Below are 13,960 nucleotides of genomic sequence, written 5' to 3'. Positions count from 1 at the left end.
CTGAGTTTGGTTAATGTCCATTGCTGGGGAGCTGTTGTTCCTCTTTGGGGGTGTGCTTTCCGTTTGAGTCTTCATACTTCCAGAGTTCTTTTGCTGGTTCCTTCCCATCTGGATCAGTTGTTCCTTTTTGCCTTTAAATTTTCATTTGGATAATGACACACCCTGTTTACTCTCTGAGCCAATAGGTGGTGTTTGTGGGTGAGATTCAACCACACCCTTTATGATGAATCAGTAGATGCAGTAAAAGGGTGTCCAGGATGACCTCTCTGTCAGTAGGTGGCACTTGCAGGGAGGAGCGAGCTGCAGTGCTGTTTTTGGGTCCTGTAGCTAGCTCTTATTCCTCTAGAGAGGCCCTCTTGTGCCTCGGGTGGTGGGTGGGGCCCTGGAATTTCCAGGTGTGTCCTTATTCTCCACCTCAGTGGGGGGAGTGAGTCTGGGTCAGGCTGGGTTGGGTAAGACTGCCCTCAAGCTCCACAACTGCTGTTAGCAGAGGTCAAAGGTCTACTCTTTGTTTCCGTGCAAAGCTGCCCGGAGGGGCTGAAATGGCTCCACTTAGCTGAAAGTCTGGGCTTGGGGGGTGGGGCTGTCCAAGACCCGCACTCTGGAGCAGGTATCACTCCCCTCCACTCTCCCCCTCTCCGTGGCCTCTCCCAGGCCTCTGCCAGCAAGCAGGACCTCAGGCTGATGGATCTCCCCTGGCTGTGACGTGGGCCAGGAGGATACCTCCTAAGTTTTAAAGTGAGCCACTAGCGTTCACTTTCCAATATTGAGTACATGTGATTGGCATCAGGAAATACTTTTAATAAATCCTCTTTATATAGACCACACTCATTTTACTTCCCTCTGCCCTCAATAATTTGAGGCAGCTATGAGACCAGTATCTAAGAGAATTTAAATTATTTAACAATTATTTTTGCTATCCCATTGCCATATCATCCACATTATAAATAGCCCTGATTTTCTTGGCCTTTCTCAAGGATTCTATTTTCACATGTTTAAATGTTATGTTGCTCTACTACTTGAATTCATTTAGAGGTTTTACTATTTTTTAAATGAGCCTTTTTGGGTATAGAACAGCAAAAAGCATCATTTCTGACTTTCCCAAAAAGATGTGATCACATTGTGTTGGCACTTGGGGAAAAAATCATTAAAGTGCTAACATGTTTGATCAATGTGTCTCTGAAAACAGAGACTGTGTCTCTGAAAAATACAACACTTTATGAAACAGAAAAAAAAAAAGAATAACTAAGTTCTAACTAGCATGCCAGGAAGTATCCAAAATAAAACAGTTGATATAATAAAACAGTAATAATTTAGGAACGTGTTTGTGGAAATATTCTAATTAAAATAAAAATGAGACTCAGAAGGTCAGTTTGGCTGAAATTGCTAATAGAAGTCCTATTTTAAATCACCTTAGTCTTCCTGGTTATTAGCACTTCCCCAAGTTAAACGTTCAGAAATGAAACTGTAAATCAACAAGGATTTATTGAAAACCTTTGCCCTTAGCACAATTAGGTACTGTGATAGTTCCAGAAAGAAATACATGGCCAGTCTTTGAAGAGCTTACAAACCTCCTTTGCTTAAAACTGACGTATGTGTGGCATAAGGTAACATCTATCCTAGAAGCCATAGAATTCTTACCTGAAGCACATCTCCTTCCCTTTCTTCTCTGCTTCCTTCACTTCTTCCCTCCTTCACATCTTCTAGTATCCATCAGATTTTTTTCTACTTCCCAAAGCTAAATCCCATGGTCTCTCTTAGCTAGCATTCACTCATGCATGCTACTACCATTTATTGATTCGTTAATATTTCTAATTACTGTGTTAGGCGTAAATGCTATACGGATACCAGAGTCCAGTACTATGTGCTGGGTTCTGTGCTAGACATAAAGATACAGAGATGACACAATCTGGCCCCAAGGAGCTCATAGATTCTTTGGGGATGACAAGCAAAAGACAGGCAATTTTAACATCCTCTGTCATCACTGAGTGAGTGATAGCATTTAGTCCAATAGCTGCACAGAGGAAGGAGTGCTAAAACATTCTCATTGTCAGGAAAACTCTCCCTTAGATACAACTTTGAACTATGAAAGAGAAACAAGCTCTCTTGGTTCCTGCACAGCCTCCAAAACCTAACACATGTGCACTTTTTTTCAGATTTATACATCTTGAACTCACTTAGATAACTTCATCTCCAGTGACTATGAGAACCTGTCTCACCATGTGCAGGACAAACTAGGGGTGAGCGAGAAAGCTCTGGAAACCTTTGAGTTAATTCAAAACCTCTGCCGACTCCACTGGTTCAGACCATACAAATCTCTTAGAGGACTTAGTTTTCCAGACTCCCTGTCCATAATGATCAAATCATCCCCAAATATACAAAAGTTTCCATTTATCTGTAGTTTTCAAGTATAGTAAAGCTCAAATATAACAGAAAAAAAATAACAAAGCCTTTTCTATGTATTATTTATTCAATAATATCTATCAAGCACCTGCTAATGTGTAGAATATTTTTCTGTGTGTGTCTCTATCTCGAAAAATGCATTAGCTAAGTTGCTAGATGTTTGCAGAAGGATTGAATGGTAGGATTCTACTAACTAGCAAATTTCTGAACATGTATGTTTCTCAATTGCATTTACTATAAAATTGAAGAAATTGTTTGAAAAAAAAAAAAAACCTTTAGGATTCCATGGCAAGGAATATTCAATATTACTAAAATGGGGTATCTTTCTTGCAGGTTATATTTGTTTTCAACTGCGTGTAATTGCTATCTGAATTTGCTTCAATGAGTAAATATTTCACAAATATATATTCTAACAATACCATGCTTCCAAAATAGCAATAATTTTGCCCATTTAGATAACTCCCTAGAAAAGAATACTACAAAAGCAGAAATCATGTAATTATAGGTAACATAAATTATATCAAGAAATCAAAATCCAACAGAAAAAGATGTAAAATACAAATGGCTTTTAAATGTATAAAAATCCTCAACTTCTTTCATAAATAAATGCAGATTTAGACTTTAAGTAGATACCAATTGTTCATTTACCATATTGGCAAAGATATGAATGTCAAAAGGGGCACAATGTGATGATATTCACCACAATGTAAAATGCACCCATTCTTTGGCCCAGAAATTTCACTTAGAAGAATGAATGCTACGGATAAACTCCTATGTGTGTGTTTTGTGTGTCTACAAGGACACTCAACACAGCACTCTTTGTAAGAGCAGCAAACTCCAATGCACGTCCGTTCTGTCCACCCCTGGCCAAGCCTGCATCACCTCTCGTCTAGACCACAGAAGGAGCCTCCTACCTGATCTCCCTCTTTTCCTCCTTCTACTCCTGTAACATCAATAGTAGCCAGAGTGATTTTTTTTTTTTTTTCGAGACACAGTCTCACTCCATTGCCCGAGCTAGAGTACCATGGCTTCAGCCTAGCTCACAGCAACCTCAAACTCCTGGGCTCAAGCAATCCTACTGCCTCAGCCTCCCAAGTAGCTGGGACTACAGGCGTGTGCCACCATGCCCGGCTAATTTTTTCTATATATTTTTTTAGTCGTCCAGATCATTTCTTTCTATTTTTAGTAGAGACAGAGTCTCGCTCTTGCTCAGGCTGGTCTCGAACTCCTGGACCTTGAGCTATCCACCCGCCTCGGCCTCCCAGAGAGCTAGGATTACAGGCGTGAGCCACCGCGCCTGGCCCAGAGTGATATTTTTAAAACATAAATCAGACTATGTCATTCTATCACTTAAACCCCTCCAGCGCCTTTCCATCATGCTTAGAATAAACTCCACATTGCTTATTCTATCTCATGAAGATGCACATATAAGCCCCTGCCTGCCTCCCGACTTCATCCCGTGTCTCTTTGGCCCTCACCCTGCTGCTTGGGCTTCTCTGCTTCTCAGGCATGGCCACTCATTCCCACTTCTGGACCAACCACTCCAACTAGAGGAATAAGCAGACACTCTCTCTCCAGCACAGCATCCCATTGCGTTTCTCTTTACATGGTCTATCGGCATCTGGCTATGTTCCTCTCTGTTATTTATTTGTCTATGTTCTTCTTCCTCCCTGTGACATGAGCTCTATGAGAGCAAGGACATTGTTTGCTTTGCTCATTGCTGTATTATTAGCAACCAGAAAAGCATTGGCACATTTAGTGAATGTGCAATAAATTAATAAATGGCCATCAGAAAGGGATGGAATAAATTATGGGATGCCTATCAAATGGAACATTGTGCAGCTACTTAAAATAATGTGGTGGAAGACAATCCCAGTGTTCTCTTCTGACCATGCCAGCAACATCGCACTGATCTGCTCTTGGTCTCTCTCCTGGACTTCATCTCAGATCCCTTTGTTCCTGGTCTTCTTGCTGTTCTTAAAACATTACAGACCTGTGCCTCAAGGCACTTGCTATTCTTGCTCCTACACCCTGCACAGCTCCTTTGTTGACATCGGTCAATTTTCTACTCAAAAGCCATCTACTCAGAAAGCCCTTCCCTGACCAGTATCGAAACTCACCGTCTTTATCACTCCCTCTCCCTTCACCCTGCTTTATTTATCTTCATTGCACTTGTCATTTGAGACAAAAGAGCTGCTTATTTGTGCACGTTTATTATGTGCTTCCCCTGCTTAGCACGTTGCCGGTTGCTATTCACCATGACCTCCCAGCAGCTACAGCATTGCCTGGCGTGGAGTAGCAACAGAGTAAATATTTGATTAATGAATGAATGAATGTATTTTTAAGTGCAAAACAAGGAAGATACTAAAAAGTGTGTCCATAGTATGCTGTATATAATGTGTCTGCAAAGAAAACCCAAGAACACAGTAGCAGTGAGATCCTCTGTTGTAGAGAACTGAAAGGTTGGGGTCAGGAATAGGATGAAGACTTACTGGTCCTATATATCCTTTTTTAAAATTATTATTAAGAACATATTTTTACCATGGAAGTTAATTGCTTTTTCAAAACAAGAAGTTTTTTATATTTGACAGCTTTGCAAACTCATACATTCGAGGCCAAAAGAAAATTAAGGCTCTTATAAATGTTACATCTAAATGATAAACATTCAATAACCATCTATTTAGCAATCCTATATTCTTGGCAAAGCCTTGTGCAATCTCTTGTTTGAATGTTTATGAAAATTTATGGGTTGCAAAGGATACCTAAACTTTCTACTGGAAGAGGTTTACATTTCTTAAATATAAAATGTGGGAATGTGTGGATCTCTAGGAGAATAAGGCCTCCATAAATACAAACGAGCCCCCTGAACATAAGCTAGGAAAAGGGCCTCAGTGACCAAGATATTTTGAATCTGCTTGCAAGGTGGAAATATGCCCTCACTGTTTAACAAAAACAGCAACAAAAAAAAAAAAACCCTCTTCCCATAGACTCTACCTATCCATAACTGGCTAATTTTCTCAGTATTTTTTCTGGCTGCATCAAACAAATATACGCAACTGTAAGAAAATCAACTATTTGAATACCTGGATTTATAGAAAAAAAATTTAGAGGCATATTTACTTGCTTGATTTAAGGATTTCTTTAAATATCAAACTAATAAACACATTTCAAATATGATTCAATATAAAAAATTATACACAAATTTCAAGAACACCATCAATGAACACTTAGGAACTCAGTAATTACTTGCTGGTTGGATGCACATACCTATTGAAAATCAGTAGGGTGAAATGGATAAGAGTGTGGATTGGGTCCAGATATCCTTGTGTTTGGATTCTATCTCTGCCACTCGTTAGCTGGGTATGACCTTCAACAAGTGACTTCACATATCAAGGCCTCAGTATTTTTGACAGAAATAAAATGAATAATGCTTCTTTTATAATAGTTATATTAAATGAAACATGTAAGTAAATATAGGTAAATGTTAGTTAATATTAGTTATAGGTAATATTAGTGTATTTCATTATGTACTATATCGCATGCTAATCATATATTATGTTTTATCATGTATTATAATATTATCTCTTATTCCTTCACTTAATTTCTGCTTGCCTGAATGGGAGGAAATGAATGGAAAAAACAAAACACAAGTGTTATTATATTTTCCGAGACATACTATAGGTAAATACATCAATATAATTATGTATTTAATTTACATATATATGGCACATAGTAAATGTTTAGTAGTGATGGTTATTATTGTGAAAAGTAACACAAAATCCCCTAAGGGTCTGACTCTCCGTTTTCACATCCACAAGGACCAATTTTGTGCATAACGTTCCAGGACATTCTATGGCACTGGTACAGGAAGGTAAAAGACTCTGTGTAACTGAGATTTTTACGGCCTTAAACTGATGGGAAAGCAATTAACAGGTACATAAGTTAATTGCGGCACAGATTCAGCTTGTAACAATTGCTAACATCTATTTCGTGTGTGCTGATCAGTCATTCTGCAGAGTAAATACTGTGACTTAATATCCTCTCCAAGTTATTTTATAGTATTACCTGATGCCTACTTTCTTAATTAAAAATATGAAATGTAAATGTTTTATTTAATTTCCCAGACTAAAATTGAATTTCAGGAGTTTGGAGTGGGAAAGGCAAAAACGGTACAAATTGCTTCACATTTAGAGATGAACGACTATTAATAAAAGTTTCTCCTTTTCCAATTTTCCAGCTTTTTTTCCTTTCGTGCTAGCACTACCCGTTTGTTTAATAAAGTTGAGAATTCTCGCAAAGGGCCTTATAAACACGTGTTATTAGATTTTAAATCTGATTTGAAAGTGCCTCTCTCCTACTCCCTCTGAGTAAAGTGACCTTTTTAAATGGAGGGAAGTGGGTTTGGATGACAGTCATGATAAATGCGGTCATGTTCACTCAATAAAATAAGGCCCAGTGCATTTGAGGATAAATCAGTGAAATGTACAGCCCCACCTGTCTGTCTCCATCATTCATTTCCACTGTCACTTCACAGTGGCTGATGGATCACAGTTGCTGTAAAATTAGACAGCCTTTAATCTCATTTCATCCTGATTAGCTTCTCTCTCCCCTTTCCCTCTAACTCACTGACTGACACGCTAAAAACTCACACTGGGCTGTACGTGAACATGGAGTACAAACCTCCTCCACTACCTGCTTGTGAGGGCGAGGCAGCTGTCCACTTCTGGAGAAATCTGGAAGGGAGTAGGCATGTATCTGTTGTTATTTAAAAGAGAATCAATAAGTGCAGTACCCGGTGCCATTTTAAATGATTGTTTGCTCTTGCTCACTGCCCTATTTATTTTGCTTTCCTTCAGGTTTAATCAGAAGTCAAAGAAATTAGGTCTTTTGCAAAATTCAAACATTGATTGAATATAGATTTTTTTAAATAAATTTGGGAGCATTTTACATTCAGAATAATTTCAAAGAGTTGTTTGTATATATTTATAGCCCCTCAACTCACCATAATAATTCAAAAAAGACGATAATTCAGGAATGAGAATACTGAAATGCTCAGCTAAGAAATATAGCAAACCAGGTTTTAGAACAGGGGTAAAAATATGTAAATACATGAGCATACCTTTACGTAGCCTTTAAATTAGAACTTCCGCAACCTTCTTTTCTCTTATTTTGAAGAGTTCAATAGTTAGCTTAGTGCAATAGTGTCATTTATTTGCATAAAGCATAACAATAGGGGTAATCAAATGAAAAAGAAGCTTAAAAATAAGTCGTGTATTATTTTCTTCACTTAATCTCTGCTTGCATGAATGGGAGCAAATGAATGGCAAGAACAAAACACAAGTGTCATTTTGTTTTCAGAGATTATTATGAAACTGGACTTCCGGTTAAAAAAAGATAATACAATTTTTCATTATCTATAAGATTTGAGCATTAAACTGACCAAAAGTGCAAAATAAATATTTGAAGAGTGGTGGTCACAGAGTAAGTTGGTTGTACATACAGATGACAACCGATGCTGAGTAAGTTTACACTGATCAGAGGATGTTACGGTCAACTAGAGTACCACCAGGTCGTTCACAATATAATAAGGGGGTAGCCTAGTTTTGCTTTTGGTATTTTGGAACCAGCCTCATAATCCAAACAATGATGAATTAACTTAAAAAAAAAAGACCTTTAAAACATATCAACCTCAGTTGCTCCATGAACCTAACAGATACTCCGCCCCAATGAATTCTGAGCAGTGAAGCCTACAGGATCTGTATGGTTAAAAGCATTTCTCAAAGAGGTAAACTGAGGACTGAGGAGCTGACGGACATTCCTGAGATGACTTTGTAAGTCAACTGATGTGGATTCACGGGCCACACAAACCACTGGCCCACCCAGTTTCTACATTATCCCCCAAATCAGCGGTTTCCATACCAACACCTTCTCCCTTGCGGATATAAGTACCAAAACAATATAAGACTATTTACAATAAAAATAAATAAATAAATATGTTAAGTAAATAACCAAAACCTCTAAAATCCTTTGGTAAGAAGCTGAAATGATCTGATTTACTCTTTCAGAAGCTGTGTTACAAGTCTCAGAGCTATGCCTGTTTCTTATTATTTTTATTTACATATGTTAGCCAGCATAAGTGCTTTCCGAGAAAAATAAAAGATAATAAAAACAAAATGAAGTGAGAGATATATATCACCCAAAATAAATCAAGGATGAGATAGGTTCTCTCCCTCTCCCTCTCTCTCTCTGCATTGGCAAAAGAGCACAAAGTAAGAGTTGGCCCTGACTCATATTGATTTCCCACTGCACTGGTTTCTTAAGTGCTCTGTTGATCCGTGTCAAGCAATAAGTTCCCTGCCTGAACATGCACATCACCTCCCCATTTGTCCTCACCTAGATTTAAGGTGCCCATATGATGAGCTGAACAAGGACATCATTTTTCCTACTGGCATCACTGGGCCCAAAGCACTCCATGTGATATGAGCACTAACGCCGTATACGTTTACATTTTCCATATGATATTATAATAGCAGAGACTAACACTGCACAGCACAGAAGGTGACAGGAAAGTCCTATCCTGGGGCTTTGTGTCTCCCCAAAGGAAATATAAATGAGAACAAAATACAGAGAAACCTGCCTTTAGTGGATCTCTGAACAATGCCCCCTCCTCACAGCCACCCCGTTTGGGCAGGAAGAAGGGAGAGGCGAGGAGGATGGATATTTGTGACGTTCCTGACAGTTTTCATCTTTGTTACAGAAGAGCTGCTAAGCAGATAGATAGAAAATGTGCGATTGTGCCACTAATGACATTGTACAGGAAATTAAACGTATACATTTGGAGGAGGCATTAAATCAGCAGGACCTTAATTTAAAAACTTAAAACTGTATGGAAATTCAGCTTGCTCATTGCTGTGGAATAGAAAGCTTCCAAGCACCCCCAAATCTGTTTGTGGAAAGATTGCCAGCAAACCAAGTTTGGCCAGAATATCTTAATGACTCCGAGTGTATTCAGGGTTACTTCTTCCGAGAAGTAACCCCAGCCCTGACCCTTTGGGAGTGTCAGTCATTCGGAAAATGCCATCCCCATCGTCAGGCAGGTGAGGAGAACTTAAGAATCGAAAGCAGCATGGCAGGTTGTTCTTGACTAATTTGTGGAATAACATTATGTAAAATTAATCAAAAGGGGTTGGGTTGAAACCACTGGGAACGCACCACTGAGCCGCTGGTGGGTAGTTTCTCTGCTGCCTGTGCAGCCTTCTTCCTTCTGACTCACTTTCACATTTTACACACTTCGGCGAAGCAAATAACTAGTGAGCCAAGGTAGCAAGTCCTAAGATGGAAAATTTCAGACGTCTTTTTTTTTTCTTGATTGCAGTTATGCCATACAACAGCGCCCACCACTGCGTTGTGGAGGTGGAAAACTTCTTGTTCGTGTTGGGCGGAGAGGACCAATGGAATCCGAATGGTAACTATTGAACAACTTAACTGGAGGTGCTCAACAAGGATGTATGTGATGAAGGGCATCGGTAGCTGTCCATTTTGTAATTAGCGTGGAAAATGCATTTCTGTGCAACAGGGACAAATGAAGTAGTCAGGAAATGGGGCTGACAATTGGAGGGAGGGTCGATCATGGAGCTAACTGGGGACATATGTAGTGGAGCGTTCACTCATCGACTGTCTGGGGATTTGGCTTCGCAACGATGCCCCAGACCCTCTCCTTATCTATCCCCTGAGGAATGCCACAAGCATGAGCACGAACTCCCTAGAGGAAGGGAGCAAGCTGCAGCTGTTTAGCATCCTCACCACCTTCTCCACCACTTTCCTCCCATTTCATCGACACAATAATGCAGTTGCAATAAATATTATCTCCAGTCGTACTGCACATAACTTCAGCTGAAGTCATTTTGCAGCAGGTATTCCTTGTGATCCATTCTAGTTGCTACACCTTCTCCCAGTGCTTCTTCCATAGATTATCCTCATTGATGTGATTATAGCATAAATTTGTCACAAAGAGAAATGAAACCTTTTAACACACTTCCCAAGCCAAACACAAGGAGAACACTGTGCCTTGCAGAATATGCAGAATTATCAAGATATTTTTGGAAAGCTTGCACATGAAGGAGGAGTTGCAGTTGTAGCCTTCTGTGTAACAGAGATAATTATGACTGAGAAACCATAAAACAGCTTGCAGGTACACATTTTTACTTTAAAACCCCAGAACATCCAGCTGAAATTACATATACTGCATATATTTTATTGTGAATGCTCTCTTTCAGCATCTGCACCAAGGCAAATTATAGAAAATTGTTACATCTGTTCACTCTAGAAAATCTTAAAGGAAAACAAGCAAGGCCACCCTCCAAGAACATTGCTTTTAAGGGGGGGACATTCTTTCTGAAGACCTGCAACTTTTTTGTGTCACATTTGCCAGTGTTGGAAAGAAGACAGTTCCTAGGCTTTGTGAAAAACAGAGCAGGAATGACATTTAATATCTCTCCTCTAACTTACCTCTGTAATGACAGATTCCATATGTTACCAGAAAACCCTGACACACACACAATCCATGGTAAGCTCTTCGCTTACCATTAGGTTCCTCCTTCCTCAGAAGTGATTTGAACTGGATGGAGTGTTTGCAAACAACACCCATTGGGTCCACAGCTATTGCGTGTATCTAAGCAAAGAACCTGCAAAACATTCTTTTTGAAGTCTAGATTAAAGCTAAAACATGACAAGAGGAGGCTGGAAGGTCCTGTTTTGGACTCTCGGGCTACCATGCTTTCGAGGTGGAATAGTTCTCTATTAAAATACCAGTCTTGGGACCACAACTCGGTTTTCAAAAAACACTGTGAACCTCCCTATTCAGCCCTTAAGCAGCAACCCAGAAAACCTGCTCCCTAGTTTTATGCCCCCAAAAATACAACCTATAACTGCTTGCTGTTCATCTTCTAATCAAAGACACATCTAAGAGAACTGGGTGGGAGGCATAGGGGAGAGACTGAAGGACGTATTTGTTCCTCTAGAACAGTGGTCCCCAAACTTTTTGGCACCAGGGACCAGTTTCATGGAAGACAATTCTTCCACGGACAGAGGCAGTGGGGCTGGAGCTGCGGGGGGCAGGGTTAGGTGGGGCGTGGCTTAGGCGGTGATTCGAGCAATGGGAAGTGGCTGTAAATACAAATGAAGCTTCTCTCTTGCCCACTGCTCACCTCCTCTTGTGCGCCCCCCTCCCCCACAAAGTTTCATGGAAGACAGTCTTTCCACCGGCAGTGGGGGTTGGGCGGCAGAGCTCTGCAGCCTGGTCCCTAACAGGCCACGGACCAGTACTGGTCCACTTCCCCGGGGGGTTATCTTTGAACTAATTCAGACTCCTGTAAAACTGTGCTGCTGGACTACACTGATTTTCTTTCTGCCACCCCTGAGAGGAACAGCCATTGATATGCTATGAGAAGACTATAAAAAACACACAACTGCGTTTTCTGTGGGGATGGCTTTCACCATTACCACTCAGCGGGCTTCGTGTGAAGACCCACATGACACATCTTCTCAGACCAAGGCACTGAGGCCATGTGTGCTTTTGAAAATTATTACTGATGTGAGTCCTGTGGCAGAATGGCCCCTTCTCTTTGCTTTACTCACTAGTAAAGCAAATACTTTACTATATTTTAATTACTATATTTTAATTTTACTTTTAGTCTCAATATGGGCCTGGGAGCTCTCTCTTTCTGTAAGATCCCTTTTTAGAATTTTGGAAGCTTCCACATGGAAGGCCGAGTCATTCTGTCCCTGACTCGTTTGGCATGTGAAGTCATTTAGCACAGATCTGGGCGAAGGCTGCTGGACCACTGGCTTGAGTCTCTTATCCTAAATATAGGAGAACTGGTTACACTTTGAGGCAAGTGGGCCAGCCTTTTGGATCCCATGTCAGTCAGACCGTCATTGGCTAAAGCCTTCCCGCAGGTGGGGAATGAGGCCAGGCACTGAGGTGTCCTGTTCACCTGAGGGAATAGCATGACCATGGGCAGACAGTGCTCACAGCAGCTGGGAGATGGGTGCACCAGTCTGGCAGAGGGATCTGGGCTAGGCCCAGGAGCATCCACCATAATCCCTTAAATGTTTTCCATGTAGCTTCATATTTCATCCATCTAGTCAACCATGGTTGACTTCTTCAGTATTAGTAATAGCATTTATGGAGTACTCATTATTTGCCAGGGATTTTGCTAAGCACTCACCTGAATCATTTCACTTAATCCTCACAACCATCCCGTGAGCCATGTTTCATGACAGCTGTAGTTTTACTATGAGAAGACCAAGCCTGAGAGGTTAAAGAACTTTCCAGGACACACAGCTCGGAAGAAGCTGAGCTGATTCCAACCTATGTTTGTCTGACCACTATACTACACTGCCTTTCACATAAACATATGTATGTAGTTAGATATTTTACAACAATTATGTTTTAGCCATTGATCTTGGGAAATTAAGTCAGTATGGGATCACAGTGGAAAGTGGTTCTCACTTGCAAGGAATTCCCCACTTAGAAAACTGTGAAGGGCCTCACGCATCTTAAAAATATGGGATTCTCAAATTATAATGCCTTATCCAATAATGCCAAAACTTATAAAGAATAGTAATCCTATGATAATATATAACCTGCTTTAATATTGTTGCTGGCAGGCAGAAGAATTTTAAATCCGTAGGTTCAAATGTTATGTATATGTCAGTTCCAAAGATGAACTCTTCTTGAGTTAAACTTTAGTCCTTACGAAAATGGTGCCTGAGCTCCATGTCCTTGAATGAAATAAAAAATTATAAATTTAAATACAAATAAGTACTCACAAACATAAAGATAATTTTCTTTATCGATGATCTTGATTATAAGACCAAAATTTGAAGTCAGAAAATATGTTGGTTACTGGAAATATAAGTAGGAGATACATATAAGTACATAAATCTTTCTACTCAGATATAAATATTAACTCCCATCAACTGCCTTCATGTCATTAGTAATAGGCATGCCTTATAATAGTCTAATAAATATGTGCATATTCTGTCGGTGCCCCAACTTACAGAGACCCAGTTTACATTTGTCACTGATGACCAACTCCCAAGCAGCTGCTTATGGGGACTTCCTTTTCTTCCCACTTCCTTCCCCTCTACCATTGGCTGGAAATGCCACCCCTTTCCCCATTTATCACATCAGCCGACTGCTAGTCAACAGTGGTGTCCAGTGACATGACATCAGCACAAAAAGAGAAGTGAAGAAAGAGTTGGGGGGAAAATGAAAAAGATGAGAAGAAATAGAGCGTGTGAAGGGTAATCCAGAATTCCATTGCATGTGGCCACCACTCACAAGCTGCTGGCACAGTGTCCCAGTAGCCACAAGGAAGGAGAGAATAGCCCCGTTTTATCTCACCTTCCTCACTCTACAACTCTCATTCCTTCTAAGGTGCCTTATCCCCTCTGCACCTCCAATGCCATCTCCAGAATGTCTTCCTTCCGTCTTCCCAGTCCTCCACCCTTGCCCCTCTTTTCATCATTGACTTTGCCTCTGGACCCCTTT

General features: G+C 40.3%; 1 protein-coding gene across 1 annotated transcript in view; it reads left to right on the top strand.

The window, feature by feature from the left end:
- KLHL14 (kelch-like family member 14) overlaps positions 1 to 13,960 on the top strand; it is a 106,261-nt gene that overhangs the window by 73,406 nt on the left and 18,895 nt on the right. Inside the window, exon 4 of the mRNA XM_012656586.1 lies at positions 9,779 to 9,868. Within this exon, the coding sequence (XP_012512040.1) occupies positions 9,779 to 9,868 (90 nt within the window). The remainder of the gene's footprint in view (positions 1 to 9,778; positions 9,869 to 13,960) is intronic.

Source organism: Propithecus coquereli, unplaced genomic scaffold, assembly GCF_000956105.1.
Source record: "Propithecus coquereli isolate 6110/MARCELLA unplaced genomic scaffold, Pcoq_1.0 Scaffold51, whole genome shotgun sequence".
Classification (NCBI taxonomy): Eukaryota; Metazoa; Chordata; class Mammalia; order Primates; family Indriidae; genus Propithecus; species Propithecus coquereli.
This window is presented reverse-complemented; position numbering and strand designations above follow the sequence as displayed.